Source organism: Haliotis cracherodii, unplaced genomic scaffold, assembly GCF_022045235.1.
Source record: "Haliotis cracherodii isolate W230 unplaced genomic scaffold, xgHalCrac1.p SCAF_2, whole genome shotgun sequence".
NCBI lineage: Eukaryota > Metazoa > Mollusca > Gastropoda > Lepetellida > Haliotidae > Haliotis > Haliotis cracherodii.
Window position 1 is genome coordinate 31215180 of NW_027266275.1, and position 18489 is coordinate 31233668.

At 41.2% G+C, this 18489-nt stretch overlaps 1 protein-coding gene across 1 annotated transcript in view; it reads left to right on the forward strand.

The window, feature by feature from the left end:
* LOC139467976 (polycystin-1-like) overlaps positions 1-6419 on the forward strand; it is a 62571-nt gene extending 56152 nt beyond the window's left edge. The window contains exons 33-36 of the mRNA XM_071249600.1: positions 118-250; positions 1144-1400; positions 2045-2216; positions 3861-6419. Of these exons, the coding sequence (XP_071105701.1) occupies positions 118-250; positions 1144-1400; positions 2045-2216; positions 3861-5284 (1986 nt within the window). The 3' untranslated portion in view covers positions 5285-6419. The remainder of the gene's footprint in view (positions 1-117; positions 251-1143; positions 1401-2044; positions 2217-3860) is intronic.
* The last annotated feature ends 12070 nt before the right edge of the window (positions 6420-18489 follow it).

Below are 18489 nucleotides of genomic sequence, written 5' to 3' on the forward strand. Positions count from 1 at the left end.
TTCAGAAAATACATTTCATCACTTATTCTACAAATGATACAAAATTTTCAATTACCAAATGAACTGAATGTTTTCAAAGTATCTAATCTGTTATATATTTTTTCTCTTTTTTCATAGGTGTTCCTGACCGCCATCATCTTCTCGCTGATCTGGAAGAACCCTGGGGAGGGTGAAGACGACAAGCCTGAGGATGAGGAGGAGCCGAAGCTGGAATATGATGAGGAGTACCTCCATGCAGGCGCTGAAACTGGTGAGTTAAACACCTAGCCCCACTTGCACGAACTGATCTTACTTCTAAGACTATTGCCCGCTTGTCACGCCGAAGACCCGGTTTCGATTCCCGACATGGGTTCAATGTATGAAGCCCATGTGTCCCCCGCCTTGATATTGCTGGAATATTGCTAACAGCGGCGTAAAACCATACTCACTCACTCTCTCTAAGACTATTGTAACGCCTGTAGGGAATAGACTTGTACATGTAGTTACAGCTCTGTCATCACTGTGCAAATGGACCCGTGCTCCATTCCAGAACGCAGTCTTACGCGCTACGACCATCGTCAGCGTTATAGAACGGGAGTTATCCCTTCATATAATGTTAACCCCAATTTACCTTTTACGCCCGATGGAATCTCTTTCAGCGGATAATCTAGACTGGTTATTCTCTTGGGTTGACGTTTTATATTAAGGACATTCCTAGCACTAAGATCGCTTTGTGGAACGGCTTCCTTGTAATTTCGGGACCACTTTTCACAAAGATGTTACTGTACAGCATTAACGTTTCGACAGCCGTAATGATAATACTGTATTTTGAAACTGGGCCCTGGTCTTTTCTTGGAACCTTTGGTCTACTTAACATTTGCTTATAATAGTCCTAGCATTACATTTGAATAGAGAACTCGGTCCGGGACGCTTTTGGCATTAATACGGATCGACTGATATACGGATGAAATACACTATACAATTGCAAGATACATTTCATTTTTCAATCATTGTGCAGGTTGACCCGCGTCCAAATGTTACGGCGTAATTGAGGCATAGTTTCAATTTAACGATGATTAAAAAACAAAATTTGACATTAAAAGTACTGAAAGTTACATTTGCACGAAATAACAATTTTATTTATGTTTTCTTTTCTCTGTCCAGGAGGATTCGGAGCAGCTCGCCCACGAAAGATTGGATACAAACCACCAGACCCGGAGGAGCTTGAGAGGGCAAGGAAACAGAGGTTGAATGAGATCAAGATGTGGGAAATCGTCAGAGAGCTTGTCTTCTATTCCTTCTTTCTGTGGATTCTGATGGTCATAAGTTACCGAAGCAGGAACCCCAACAGTTATTACTACAAGGACACCCTGGAGAAGATGATCATCAAGAACAATCACACTTTGCAATGGTTTACCAAGGTATGGCCGTAGAACTCGAAGCAATAAAGTGGGTTTGGTTTCACGCGACGTTTCCCATTATTCCAGTCATTGGGGCTTGGGGCACCACGAATAGGGGGTTCTTGAAACGTGAGCGAGTTGATGTTGTTATATGCCGCTGTCCACAAGACCATTGCCATATCTGCCTGTAATAACCAGGGGTGATCGGGTAGCCTAGTGGTTAAAGCGTTCGCTCGTCACGCCGAAGACCCGGGTTCGATTCCCGACATGGGTACAATGCGTGAAGCCATTTCTGGTGTCCCCCGCCGGGATATTGCTGGAATATTGCTAAAAGCGGCGTAAAAGCTCACTCACTCACTCACTCACTCACTCACTCACTCACTCACTCACTCACTCACTCACTCACTCACTCGCTCACTCGCTCACTCACTCAGTCACTGTAATAATCAGGGAAACCAGTATTTGATTGCACGAACTTCAACACATGCCGACAACGTTCGATGACACACCATCGGCCCGCTCTCTTGTGATCAATCGCCTCGTGAAGGGTTCTCGGACCCGGAATACGTTTGGGAAAAAGCATATATTCTGTACTTGTACCCTTCTAGTCCACACACGTTACTCTTGTGATTTTCAATGTTTGTAAAGGAATAATTCTTTGTCAGATACACAACGCTGAGGAGTACTGGAAATGGGCCCGGAGCGGCATGGTGAACGCGGTGCGCGCCAGCAGCTACTACAACAAGGACCCCCCGCTCATGCTACGAGGATTCATAGGCGACAAGGTGTCGAGGATGATGGGCTTTGCCACCATGAGACAACTTAGAGTTGAACCAGGTCAGACCTTATGAACCTAAACGACCCATGAAGATCCGGGGTAGAATAGATCTTCAGCAACCCATGCTTGACGTAAAAGGCGACTATGTTTGTAGTAGGAGGCGACTAACGGGATCGGGTGGTCAGGCTCGCTGACTTGGTTGATGCATATCACCGTATCCCAATTGCGTGGATCGATGCTCATGATGTCAATCACTGGATAGTCTGCTCCAGAATCGTTTATTAACAGACCGCCGTCATATAGCTGGAATATTGCTGAGTGCGGCGTTAAACAACAGACAAACAAAACAAACTGACGCTGATCCTATTAAACATCCCCTGATAACGCGTGGTGGCCCTTTAGATATGGGTTTCCAGCGTCTGCCCCTCTGGTCTTCCTTATATTATCACAATCCATCTTCACTCATCCGCTATGTGTTGAGGTGCTTCAATTTATTATTAATAATCCATTAGAGCTGGAATTTTTGGTTTCTATGGAAACAAGATTACACATACTGATACAAGGTGATTTTTTTCAAGAACATCAACTCAAGAAAACACTGCTTGAAACTGAATCAATAACTGTGGTCGTGCTGTTACTGTTACTTCTCAGTCTATTCTCAACCTTCGCAGACTTTAAAACAGAAGGTTGCTTTTCAGAGAATGCATTTTGAGATTTCTTCTTGTTTTGATTTCAATTCCAATTATAAGTGTACATTAAAGGATGATTCTCTGGACAGATGGTTTGTTGCATGCAGTTTGCTGGTCAATTGTTTAGTCAATGTTTGCTTAATGATGCATTCATGTGACCACAGTTGACTTCGGTATTCGCTGTGCAGAGTTGCGTCCCTTGGACACGCCAGGAACCTATGATTGTGGGTTCGAATCCCGGTTCGCCCCTGCTATGTTTCTAGCTCTGTCAGAACCATACTCGTGCTCTTGGGTTTCACCGAAGTGGTAAACGTCTGAGACCTGCACCACTCCCCCATTAAGCTGACACACCGTAATATAACTGGAATAATGTTAAAAGCGGCGTTAAACCCGACTCAATCCCTCAATTACATACTCGTGAATCTTTCACACGCCATCACCCATAGCTGCAGTGGTGTATTTGACCACCGTCCAACATCGATATATCTTTGTGTTTCGTGTTGATGTGTTTTAAAGAGTTCTCATAAAAATACCCACAGGTTAACCATTTCGATGGGTTATGAAACACATTTCATACGAAACGTAATTCTTTGCAAACACTGCTTTTGAAATATTCAAAATAAACTATTTCTCAATAAAATTTCGTACTGACGGGAATATGGGCAATTGTGTCTTGTTAAGTGTACCATAACCTATTAACTGAAATGTGTCCACTTTCTATATCAATGGACCCGTGAAGATGCTTGCCGTAAAATGCGACTATACTTGTCGTAAAAGGCGACTAACGGGATCAGGTGGTCAGGCTCGCTGACTTGGTTGATGCATGTCATCGATCCCAATTGCGTGGATCGATGCTCATGATATTAATCACTGGATTGTCGGGTCCAGACTCAATTATTAACAGCTTTTCTTATAGCTGGAAAATTGCTGAGTGCGGCGTTAAACAACAAATCAATCTATGTGAATGAATGCACTTACCTTCTGTATTTAAGCAAATATGTGCCCGTGTTGCAGGTTTATGCGAGACAATCGACGTGATGCAGACAGTCATTACTGAATGTAACGAGGCATACTCCTTATTCAGCGAGTCTAAAGGCAGCTTCGCTCCCGACTGGAAACCATTAGGTGTAAACGAAACAGCGAGAATGGAGTATTCGTACAGAACTGCCTCGGACTTGAACGGTTATCCTTACCTGGGCCTACTTGAAGTTTACGGTGGAGGCGGTTATGTTGTTGAGCTCAGAGGATCGAAAACCACGCTTGAAAATAAAATGTTAGAACTTGAGAAGGAAAATTGGATAGATAAATACACCCGCGCTGTGTTTGTAGAGTTTACGGTTTACAACCCGCAAGTCAACCTGTTCGCAATCGTTACCATTTTAGCCGAGTTTCAACCAAGTGGGGGTGTCCTGACGTCGTCTCGCTTTGAACCTGCGACGCTGTTGCCGTACATGACGTCGGTGATGCTGTTCCAGATCGTGTGTGAAGTCATCTACTTTGTCTTCACGATTGTATTCATTGTCAAGGAGTTCCGTACATTCTTAAAAGAAAGAACAAATTACTTTAAGTCCTTTTGGAATCTTGTCGAGATATCGATCATTATAATGTCGGTTTCGTCTATCGTGGTCTACTTCTACCGGTTGATAGTAACGAACTCCCTCACCAACGAGTTCAAACGAAACCATGGCAACGAATACATGAAGTTCCAATATGCTGGGTACTGGAATGAGATCTTCTCGTACATGATTGGATGGCTGGTCTTCTTTGGCACTCTGAAATTCCTGAAACTGCTGCGCTTCAACAAGAGAATGTCACTCCTCGCTTCTACCCTCAAGAACGGAGCCCACAGTATCATACATTTCAGTGTGCTCTTCTGGATCATGTTCCTGGCTTTCATGCAGCTGTTCTACCTTACTTTCAAGAACGTCAGCTCTGCCTTCACAACAATGGTCATCGCAGCTGAGTCCGGAATCCTGATGATGATGGGCAAATTTGACATCTACGGAATGCTGATGGTGGAACCAATCCTTACCCAAGTCTACGTCTTCTTCTTTGTCGTGACGTGCACCTTCATCCTCGTCAACATGTTCCTCTCCATCCTCAACGAGACCTTTGCTTCCGTCCGCGTGGACATCAACAAGCAGAACAATGACTACGAGATCGTCAGTTTCATGGTGAACCGGTTCAAGAAGTGGACAGGCTTAGGGACCGTAGCAAATGCTCCACCAACCAACGCCACCGACGTAGCCAAGCCGCCCACCGTGGAGGAGTTTCCTGACCGCATCGACCGCCTCCTCAATTCCATTTCCAACGTGTACATGGACGACAACATAGGGGCGCTGCTGGAAAGCAAAGGAGAATCCAAGAAGATGGCAATGAAGAATATGATGAGACCAACTGCCCCTAGCAGCACAAGAGGCGGCCCCAGAATAAATTAACACTAAGTGTTGGCTAAGGCTAGTTCACACACACACACTCAGTAGTGACTACCGGCCCAACACTAGTCCAAACAACCACAAGAATGGTCATAGTAATAGCTGCTTTGCCTATACTGTCAAACTGACTTGATGTTTAGTTCAGTCCGTGTGTATGCATCGTTTCTTTACGTCCTTCACGTTGAGTTAATAACGATTTGAAATAGGAAGATTCTTGTATAGACTATTACACAAGTACGACGCGGGTATCTCAATAGAAAACAATTCAACATTTATATGATAAACTATTTCGGTGTGATCCAGTATTGCATTTGCCAGTGATTATACGATTCTTAATATACAGGCCAGTTCTACACGAGTTCTCTCTCAAGTTTTTGAGTACAATATACAAGATGACGACTGTTAAAGTCAAACGTATACCAGTAGCTCACAAACAAAGTCGTTTTATGAAGTTGTCACAGAACATTTTTACACTTCCTACATGTATGTGAATCTGATTGTTATTTCAGACTTATTTGAAAATCACCTTTATCTCACGAACATGTCGCAAGTCAAGCCTTTTCTCTATTTAATCATTTAAATTACAATAATGTATCGCTATCATGAAAATTACAATGAGATACTCTAGAAACACGTGATGTTTTACTGTTTTATTATGTTGTATTTTCAAGTTTTATTGGTACTTTGTGATAGACTGATGTCACATTAGAACTCCCTGTCATACATCTACACGATAAAATACAATCCCATTGTTCCATGGCCTTCAGAGTCGATGAATTTTTCTCCAAGAAATCTGATTGAACTATTTTATCGATGTTTTCAATTTCGTTGGTAATAACGGTATTTAACAAAACACGGGTTTTGTGAAGTTTTGAAGCTGAAGTATCAGTCACCATGTTTATATGAAATACGGCTGCTTTCTGACATCCATATTGATTTTTAACCAATTTTTTTATTCATTTACTGTGATTCTGCTGTTTCATCGTCCAGATACTGTGATATTTAAACTGCTGTTTCATTGATGCAAAACCATTTTCCTTATTGCGTCCGTCCATAGTGATATCTCTGAATAGAGAATTACTCATCTCTTGCATTGTTAAAGGTTATATCGAGTCAATAAAACAGACAGTAGCAGACAGCATGTGTAGTTGTTTTTTATGTTGTTTTGTTTGTTTGTTGTTTAACGCCGCACTCAGCAATGTTGAACAATCGATTCTGGACGAAACAATCCCGTGATTGACATCTTGAGAATCGATCTACGCAGTTGGGATACGATGACATGTATCAACCAAGTCAGCGAGAGTGACGACCCGATCTCGTTAGTCTCTATTACGACAAGCACGGGTTGCTGAAACCAATTCTAATCCGGATCTTCACGGAGCTTTCATTGTTTACAGACACATTGGGCGTAAAAGGCAAAATAGCGGTTAAAATAATATGAATGGATCACTGAACATCAGTCTTGGCACCAGATGTTTGCGAAAAGGGTAGACATGTTCTGCCCCTACCAGACTGTTGGTTCCTATTACGCCAAGCTCCTACTTTTGGTTCACCTTATGTAAGCCATACTCCGACTTCTGGTTGACATTGCGCGAACCTTGACTTCTGGTTAAAGATACTCCCAATTCCCACTTCTGGTAAACATTTCGCCTACTTGTTCACAACCCGAAAAAGAGACGATTGGGTATCTAGTGGTTACAGCTTTTGCTCATCGCGCCGAAGACCCGCGTTCAATTCCCCACATGGATGCAATGTGTTAAGCTCCTTTGATGTTTCTAAAATATTGCTAAAAGCACCGTAAAACCAAACTCCCTCACTCACTCGTTCACATTACGCCAACCTCCAGATTCCTGTATACATGACACTGTTTCATGGATAGCAACTTCTTATATTCTTTGCACGATGTTTCAGAACTACTTCTTGCTCCTTCTAAATGCTTATCAAAGACTTCCAGATTCCTGGGTTATCCGACACACAACTACTTGACGCCTGGTTCTCAATACGCCCAATCCCCATAAGTGAAATAATCTTGGACGCGACGTTAAATCCTATTTAACCTCACCTCTTCCCAGATTCCTAGGACACCTGTCGCAAAACCATTTTCAAGATCATTTCCAAATTCCAGACATGAGTTATCTCTGTTCGAGTACAGGGTTAATACAACTGACATTTCAGAATCTGAAGATAATCGACATTCAGTTAATACAACAAAAAGTTATATTATTCATTGCCATTGTTTCCGTGCTGTATTATTAATACACGACCCAAAATCGATTCCACCATGCAGGTCTGTTCTGTCGACTTTAACATATAATACATTTTGAACAGGTAGATGTATATATATATATAGAGAGAGAGAGAGAGGATATTCCATGTGTCGTTGTAACCGGAATCCTTATTTTCATTATAAATGTAAAATCTTGAAACATAAAAGTTGTTCCGAGTTTGCAAAATCTTAAAACATACAAACAGAAGTAATAAAACATATTTGAGGTCACGAAAATTCTGTATCATACATTTGGATATGATCATATACAAAATCAACCTAAAATAATATCCTTGAAGCTACCAGACCGCTGTTGAAAGCGAAGGAATACACGCATGTGAAGAAACAAAAATGGCACTTTGCGAAAAGAAAATAGTCTCGATTGACGAGTTAAATGAGAAATTTACAGTTTATAACGAAACATTTTAACAAACGGAAGAAAGAAATATTAACTCCATAAATGACCATCTGTCATTACTTTGTCTTGTCAATGTGGAACTAACGTGAAAAGGAAATCCTTAAGCTATTGCAGACAAAAGCAGTGTAAATAAAACATGAATACAATTTTCTAATTGGAATGCATTGGTGAAGTCCGTTCATTCCGTCGGCGTTCAGAGGCCAGCGTCCGCATTAACAAGTTTCCGTATTAGTGAGTGAGTAAGCTGGATTTAACGCCGCTTTGAACCGTATTCGAGTTATAACAAGTATATGCCAGTTTGTTTTAGAAGGAAAACACAAAGGCGATGCAGGCTTTAGACGTTGGCCACTTTGATGAAACCCACGACAGATCTAGAAAGGTTTGTTTTTGGGGTTTTTTTTAACATAATCTAGGCGAACCGGGATTCCAACCCAAGATCAAGGACTTCTAGCGTGCCCAAGGGACGCAACTCTCCACTCCAATTTCGGCGCTTTAGACGACTGAGCCACCCGTGCCCGCAGTTTCCATTTAACAAATCAGTGTTACTTGTAATTGGGCATGCATGTGAGCGTTCCCATAAGAAACTGTGGGATTAAGTATTATTCGGATATGGTGGTTTCACTCCAGAAATCACGACCGTCTTGTGGTCTGCCCAGAGAACTCAAGGTTGGTGGCTCGATCCAACATATCAAAAGACGTTAAAATATGGGATTTGTTGTTACCTAGCCTGGAGTTCGGCGATTAAAAACAAGGACTGGCCTCTTCGGAGTCAGTATACTGTGTCCGAGTTAGGTATCCATGTTAAAATGCCAAATGGTGTCCTCAGTGGGTACTATGAAATCGGCCAGACTAGTACAAAGTCCAGACTAGTACAAGCACACACATACATGTACACACACTTAAATACATACCCACATGCATGTACGCACGCACGCACACACACACACACACACAAACACACACAAACACACACACACGTGCACTAAATAAGTGAAATAATCTTTTATGCGACGTTAAACCCAAGTTCACCTCACCTCACCTCTCCTTTCTGAAATTCCACACTAAAACGACACATGGGAGTTGAGTGATTTGGGTCAGTATCGTAAACCACCCAAAAACAATGTGGCTTCATGATCGAACAACAAATTTACGTTTACCTGTTGTCGTTTACTGTCATAGGTTCGTGTGTGTAAACACTGCAAAAACAGTTTGCAAAATGTTTCGTGAAAATTGATAAACACGATTTTGACGTGTGAATGGTTGCCAAACATATTGGTCGCTTACAACCAATTAAATACTACATCGATTTGCTTCATAATGGCGTCGATATGGCAATAGTTTGCAAACTTACGTTTCCCGTGTGAAGCCGAATGTACCACTTTGATGTGTATTACTTGCAGACCGAGGATACCCCTTTCGGCAGATTGTTAATCGAACAGTTAACGTTTACCATTGGAACGTTAAAAATTTCAATTTGATGATAATGATTTCACGGTACACATACACCCTAAGATAATATGTTGTTGACAGAATATTTGTGACACATACTGGATGCCGAGTGTTTACATGGTCTCAAGAACTTGTGATGGATGATAGTTAATATATTGATACTCTTTCTTTTGTATCATATGTCTCGTGTTTTTTGTTTAGATGAACAATTGGCTTGCCTTTGCATGTGTTTGTGACGTGTGCAACCGGTGCGGCAGGAAACGCTCATCTTTTCGCCAACACCTGGTATCATCACCATGATTGATATTGATAGTGATTCATAAACACATGGGGGGCACGGGTGGCCTAGTCGTCTAAAGCGCCGCGATTCGCTGTGCAGAGTTGCACGCCAGAAACCTATGATTGTGGGTTCGTATCCTGGTTCGCCCCGTTTATGTTTCTGGGTTTGTCAGCACCATACCCGTGCTCGTGGGTTTCACCGAAGTGGTAAACGTCTGAGACCTGCTGACACGCCGCGATATAACTGGACTATTGTTAAAAGCGGCGTTAAACCTAACTCCCTCACTCACTCCCTCATAAACACATGCTCGTGATACAGTGGGAATCGTTTAAACATAATTAACCAGGTGTCGCAGATGACACTATCCACGTACATGTATTATCCATGCACATTATACACATGCATGCCTGACGTATGTGAGAGTTGGCTTGTCGCGCCGAATAACCGAGTTCGATTTCCAGCATGGACAGAATGTGTTAATACCATCTGTGATGTTTATTTTTGGGACAATTCATGTACCATAAGAATATGTTTGTTTTGTTTCTTTCTTGTTTAATGCCGAACTGAACCAATTCAAGCAAAGGTAGCATGTAAATAATCCAGTTTGGATCTGAAAACCCAGTGTTTGATATTGGGCACAGCCGCCCACGTCGTCGGGGAACGATGACACGCTATAAACCAAGTCCCCGAGATTGACCATCCGATCTCGTACTTACCTCCTACGACTAGCATAGGTTGCTGGAGACCTGCTCTAACCGAACGGAATGCGAGTAACGGGAATATATTCCCTATTAGAATACAAGAAGCTACATATATTATTAATATTAGGAACTCAAATCAACACCGCCAGAACCCGTTTCACGGCATGTACTGAAAACCATACGCACCTGTCGGTAAAGCAGGAATGTCAAGGCTGGTTTATCGTTCTACTTGCATTGATTTTTAACGAACATCCTGTCTCGGGTAGACATGATCTGATAGCTGGTGCCTTGGAGTTTGGGCAACATTGTTCGTTGTTCGCCTATAGCTATGTCTATTGCTGAGGCTGTGTTGTTTATGAGCATCATAGTCAGACGGTCATCCTATCTTATTTCCAAAAATGGAGAGGACAAGTTGGCGTCAAAAGCAAAACTACAAATGATGCTTATGACGTGTTAAAATTTGAACAAAATACATGTCCTTCATATTTTTGTCTTTAATAACAAATCTCCAAATGTATTATAGTTGATAGCGGTTCATGTTCATGTAACCGTTTAATCTTCATTTTAGCTCCACATTATCACCGACCTCAGATTATCACGCATCACCCCCACCCCAAAATACACACACACACACACACACACACACACACACACACACACACACACACACACACACACACACACACACACACACACACACACACACACACACACACACACACACACACACACACACACACACACACACACGAAGATTGGCACGTTAAAAGGCGTTGAATTGAACAAAAGGACAGGAACAGATCCTATTGGATTCTAGGAATTATTTATACGAATTGTTCGTCTTGCTTAGCTATATGATCTCCTCGTCTCAGAATGGTAACGTGCACCAATCAGAAACCATCTCTGCTGTGACGTCCTATTCCTGATACTCCTACCCGTGTCTGTGCGACGGGAAGCAGAAAGCGCACAGTGACCGAACTGATGGCCGCCTTCAAGTCCGTGCAGCTTATCATCCTATCTGTGAGTATTCTCGCAAGTGTGTGTTGCCCTTTATGAGGTTTTAGACGGATAGATACCTGTCTCAGGTACATATTTAATTACCACATGGTTTTATGATATTCTTTCATTTCCAGGTGGCCTTGCTGCATTTGAGTCAAACAGGTATGTACAATATATCGTATCGTTGCTAGGTACAATACAACTTCCTACAGAAATGGTGTTTGTGCTAGAGGTACAACGGGTGTCATAAGAAGCTGTTTTCACAATGACTCCCGTCCTGGTATAGCCGGAATTGTGCACAACCCGGCGTAAATCCATGCTTTCTTTTTCATTTTTAATGTGTCTTGTGATATATGTGCTTCTTAAAGGTGGGTGTATTGTACCATATGTGATATCTTAAAAAGCGGGGGTATCGTAATATATGTGATTCATACAAGCGGGTGTATTGTAATATATGTGATTTATAAAAGTGGGTGTATCATAATATATGTGATTTATAAAAGCGGGTGTATCATAATATATGTGATTTATAAAAGTGGGTGTATTATAATATATGTTATTTCTAAAAGCGGGTGTATCATAATATATGTGATTTATAAAAGCGGATGTATTGTAATATATGTGATTTTTAAAGGCGGATGTATCGTTATATATGTGCTTTTCAAAAGCGGGTGTATCATAATATATGAGATTTTTAAAGGCGGGTGTAATGTAATATATGTAATATTTAAAAGCGAGTGTATTCTAACAAGCGGGTGTATTGTAATATATGTGATTTATAAAAGTGGGTGTATCATAATATATGTAATTTCTAAAAGGGGGTGTATCATAATATATGTGATTTATAAAAGCGGATGTATCGTAATATATGTGAATTCTAAGAGCGGTGCCTTGTTACATACTAAATATTTCAAAAGCGGGTGTACCATCAAATATGTGATTTATAAAAGCGGGTGTATTGTCATATATGTGATTTTTAAAGGCGGGTGTATCGTTATATATGTGCTTTTCAAAAGCGGGTATATCATAATATATATGATTTTTAAAGGCGGGTGTATTGTCATATATGTTATTTCATAAGGCGGGTGTATTGTAATATATTCAATATATAAAAGCGGGTGTATTATAATATACGTGATTTTTAAAAACGGGTGTATCATATAAAGTGTGAATTTTCAGAGCGGGTGTACTTGATATATGGGTTTCTAAGAAGGGATTGATTGTAATATATGTGATTTTCTAAAGCTAATACGTTGTAATATCATGCGTGATTTGTAAAAAGGGGTGGATTGTATACTGAATCGCAAAAGAAACGTCACAATGGATAGATCTATGAGAAACCTGATTTGTCCAAACACTGTAAACATACTTTGAGACATATGAGAAAGATGAAACTTGGCAAAACTGATCATCAAGGATGGAATTAAAGTGTCAAATGTTCTTAACGTGAAACACAACACTTGTCTTTGAGAAAATGGCATCACAAGTCAGTATCTCGTATGTCCGCCATGTGCATTGCCGTGCAACGTCGATACATGAAATGGATGAAGCGGTTGATGAAGGCCATAGACACTTGAGCCCACACTCTGGGGAACGCCTGACGCAGTTTCGCAGCAGTTGTCGGCCTTGGACGGACGTCATTCAGCCGTCTTTGAATCTCGTCCCACCGGTGCTCAATGGGAATTAAATCGGGACTGAGGGCAGGCAACTGCACGGTTCAGATGCCATTCTGCTGGAGGACGTCTCATGTTGCTCTCGCAGCGTGGGCACGGGCGTAATCATGCTGAAACTCGTGGTTGCGGCGACGTGCAAAATGAGGTATGGCGTGTGGTCTCAAGACTTGATCAATGTACCGAGCTGCTGTGACACCATTGCCTCTCCCTGGACCGATGTTCTGGAAGACCACAGGGCCGACCCTCTGGGAAAGACCAATTCCACCCCACACCAGGATGCTCGGACTACCCCAGGAGTTTCTTTCAACACCACAAGCATCCGAATAACGTTCCCAATGGCGTCGCCTGACTCTCTCTCTCTCTCTCTCTCTCTCTCTCTCTCTCTCTCTCTCTCTCTCTCTCTCTCTCTCTCTCTCTCCTCTCTCTCTCTCTCTCTCCCTCTCTCTCTCTCTCTCTCTGCCATCTGCAGTTGATATACAGTAACGACTCCAGTCTGAGAAGAGGACTCTTCTCCACTGCTGGTTGCGCCATTGCTGGTGCTGTGTTGCCCACTGATGACGTGGTGTCAGAATGGGTCCTCGGTGTGGCCTGTGTAAGTGGAGGTGTCTGGACTTGAAATGCATTGGCTACTTGCCGGGCGGTTTGTCCAGCTTGCAATCGTCCAAGGGCTTGGTGTCGCTGATTCCTTGTCAATCTTGGCATGTGGTAGCAATTCAATAACGAATGGATGTTATCCGATCTGGGTGGATTTTTATAGGGCAAGAAATGGGGGAACGCATGTGCATTTCAATTTGCACGGAACTCACGTGCATTGGGTTACCATTGTCGTTGACTTGATACGTTAAGGCGATTGGTTTTATTGTCATCTGCTTTGTGTTTTTGTTATCAAATTTCATTTTTCCAGACAAGGTAATGTTAAATTTTAGAAGCTTTGACAAAAATTACCCAGATATTTAAATGACAACTTTTCATGCAATGTTACTTGGGGTAACGTTTCTTTTGCGGTTCAGTATATATTATGTATTTTGAAAAGCGGGTGAATTGTAATTTATGTTATTGTGTTTAAAGTGGTAATTTACGTTTTAATTCAAGATCTGGAAAAGGGTTTGTTTATCATATAACATACACAAAAAGGTTTAATTTTGAATCCCGTCTGTTGTTCCACCCGCAAAATGAGTGATGTAAGGGAGAATTGCGAACCGCATATATCTGCATTTTGATAAACCTTTCGCCCGAGGTATTGATCCACCATGCATGAAACTGAGGACATGGTAGTCTTCTTTGAACGTTACGTTCCTCCACTGTCAACTAAACTGCCGGATAAAAGAAAGTATACCCATGTTTGATACTGACTTAAAATGGAACAAATGGTGATGTATTTGATACGGGTATCATAGTTGCATTTTTTATCTTAATGTGTTCGGCCTAGTAACGGTTTGATATAACGTTTGTAATGTGTTTTTCAGATCCAATTTTCAAATGTAAACTTACTTTTGCCTGTCAGTTTCTGAATGAGATATTTAAAACTAAAAGGCTAAACTTTTTTCTTTTTTATTTATTGATGACCCTGTGTATGGCGGAAATGTATAAATAAAAAAAATATATATATATATAATATATAAAAGTTTAGTATTGTGACAAAGAAATAATCCAAAAAAAGAAACAAGGTCAGCCCTGATAATATAAATACCATGAACTTGTGGGGAGTATATTGACTCCGAACCCACCAGTCTTTGTTTTATCCGGTTAATGACGAACACCAGGCAGGGTAACAACAACTTCTCTTAACGTCTTTTGGTATGACGCGACAAGTTAATCGAATCCAAATAACGCATAAAAGACATGAGGATTAAACAAACATAGCATAAGTTTTGTATGCGTTGAAATATTGCCACAGTAACAATTATCTGTTTCATATCCACAGCATTTTAGACCTTGCAATAACGCACATAGGTTCATTAGAAACCAAAGTTATTTTTCACGAATAACGAACTTCGAATATACCCCAAAAGACCTTGTAGGTCATCACATACGAAGTCGGCTGTACTAAGATAAAGCAAAAGCCTCTAGAGGTTAGTATTATCTATATCACAAAATAACTGTGCTGACATACATAGTGACTTGTTTCAGAGCCAGAGTAGGTTTAGACCGGTTTAAGGCATGTAGGTTAAACAACCAGCTCCAACAGTTCCTTTAAAATCCGTGCCACGTTGATCGATTATGTCTGGTGTTCTGTTTCAGAAATCTACACTGTTCTGCCATTATGACCTTTATGGAATAAATATTTAAATATGTTGCTATCAGTTTTCCGTAAAACTGTAAAATCAATTTTGGAAGTACCACGTTTGAAATATTGACAAACGAAGTATAAACCTGACTAGACTACCTTTTGTGCATCAACACGCAGAACATGAAATGTGTTCATACTCATGACAATGTCACGTGAAAATAAACAACAAAATAATAACACTCAGTTACAATAACTTCACAGACATAAGGAACCGTGAGACCAAGTGTTCGCGAAACGTGTTGGCACGTCCTACCAACTGGAAGCATTGTGAAGACAGAAGGTCACAGTTATAACTTGTCCACCCGTGGAGATTTGAGGTATCAATATATATCTCGAGCAACCTATGCTTGCTTAGAAGCGACTAAATGTGTTGTGTGGTCAGGCTTGGTGTCTTGGTTGATCGCATGTCATTGTATCCAAATTGCAAGTATCGATGCTCATTATGTCACTGCGTTGTCTGGTCTAGATTATATTATTCACTGACCACAGTTATTTAGGTATGCCAGGACAACACACAAACAACAAACAAACAAAACACAACTTGGCCTTTGAGGCATTCAACGATCGTCAACGATCAGGTCATACTTTCTTCTCGAATAATATAAGCTTCATAAGGTGTCAATCGTTTAGCATGTTTAGTCTCTCAGATTACATTTTGGTATAGTGTATGACCATCTCGTCATACTTCAGGTCAGGGTATACTAGAGGGAAACATAGCGTCATTATTGCCCATGAGGACCCTGAAACTGCACGTATACGAAATTCGTCATACATTCAAACTACACGTGGGACAGAGTCAGTTCAAACATAGAGATAATCGTTGAAGAGTTTTAACTGTTGAAGTGTTTTGCACAAAAGGTTATTGTTTTTTTGCTAGGGGTTTTCGTGTTCATCGTAATACATATTCACTTTGGGGTCATGATGCACCAACAGCGTTCTCGACATCAACGACACTACGAGAGCATTAGCGAGAGTTTATGCCTCATCACACATGAGTCCAGGTTCCACCGTGTTAATCGACGTCAGATGGAAAAAAACGTTACGTCTATGCGTGTGTTGTTCAACATTCTGCATTCGGTGTTGAGAGCGTATTGGTGTAGGACGAATCAGTTCATATCACAGGACCCCTCTAGTGACCATTGATTGCAATTTGACAGGTGTACAGTAACGTGACAAGGTTCCATCCTGACGTCGTCTCGTTCCTTCAGACCCATTGACATCATATCACTTAACAGCAGGACAATGCACGCCCTCGCGTTGCATGTGTGGTCACACATGCTACATTGAACAATAGAACATCGCTATACTCTCTTGGCGTGCTGTTTCACCAGATCTGCCGCCCATCGACTTCCAAACCAACCAGTCAGGTTGCCCCAGCGTCGACAGAACTTGAATGACATTCCACAAAACGTCCTCAACCATCTTGTGTCATCAATTAGGCGCCGTTGTCTAGCTTTTGGGTCACTACTCAAGTGGTCACAACAGATAAAGACTTGTGAACTAACAATTGACCCGACGCCATTTTCAGTCCGAGATCACTTTTCCAGAGGTGATGTGCTTACACTGTCATGAAGAATTCACGTTTCATGTTGCAAAATCGTTCTTTGTTTTCGTCAAAATATTCCGCTTGTATATTGATGAGGACCTTGTCTCAGTCTGAAATATAAATGATGCAGCACATTCAAACGTCGGCATCCACACCATCGGTTGCAATGATACGTATTCAGCCAGGTCACGCCATTGACTTCTAGATCATTATAGTTTGGATATCTGGGGATATATTATACCTCTTGTCGAGCAAGTAAACTGTGCGTTAGCTTATAGGGCAGAGAGGGAGTGATTTCGGTTAACGCCAAACAGTATTTTAGTTATATCACGGCGTGTCAGCCTGATGTAGAAGGAAAGCTCCAAGTGATGCAGGTTTAGACGTGTATCACTTCAGTGAAACCCAGTAGCATGTGTATGGTGCTGACAACCAAAAAACATAATCAGGGCGAATCGGGATTTGAAACCATGACCATAGGATTCTGGACTGCGAAATACGGCACCTTGCACGACTGGGCCACACACTGGCAATTGTGGATTTATTAACTTATGTTGAAGTTAAGCAGGTCTGTTGGTTCGATGTAGACTGCGCAAACTATTATAATTTTGTGATGTGGATGTTTTCAAAATATACAACCTTTCAACACGACGCGACACTAGTCAAATGGTCGCGAAACTGATGTTTATAGGTGTATGAGAGATACGCCAATGATGTTCTGAGCGTAGAAACTGAGGGTATTGTGTCATGTTTTAAGATGAGTCCAGATTCAGTATGGACTTTCTGCATAAGCATCGATGTGTGTGGGGGTGTCCTAACTAACGTCATGCGAACGTCAACGTAAGGCAAGACGACAGATATCGGGGAGGGTCTGTAATGACATAGAGAGAGATATATTGCTGGGTCCAGCAAATGTACCACCACAGATCTCTGCCTCAAAGACTAACCATAAAATCTTAATACAATAAATGAAGAACTTTCTTTATATTCACAGAACGTATTTGAGACAAGTGGAATTAATACCATGTGGAGTCTCAAAAGATTTGCTTGACTTTTTGCAATCTCAGAAAAGAACAAAGTTCCATTTTGTCAAAATATTTGATTTTTCAAATTTGTGCACCACTATCCCACATGACAAACTGAAGGAAACACTTCATTCCTTGATTCATTGGGCTTTATTACAAAAGGTGGTGAACACACATCCAGTTACGCATCTATATTTAGAGATTCAGGGCAATTTGTGAAAAATGAAAGCAAAGCAATGCCATTTAAAGTTTACTGAGAAAATAAAATGTGAAATGCTTGATTTTGTCATTGATAACATCTATGTTAAATTTAGGGATAAGACATTTAGGCAAGAAGTAGGCATCCCCATGGGCACCAATTGTGCTCCCCTTCATGCGGATCTGTTTCTTTCTGCATATGAATCGGAATTTCTGTTCGGATTGGCAAAGTCGAAACAGGGTAAATTGGCCAAAAAATTTATCTTAAACTTCAGGAATATCGATGATCTGATACTGTTCAATAACAGTCAAGTAGCCAATTCCCTTCCACTGATTTACCTACCTGAACTAGAAATAAAAGAGACC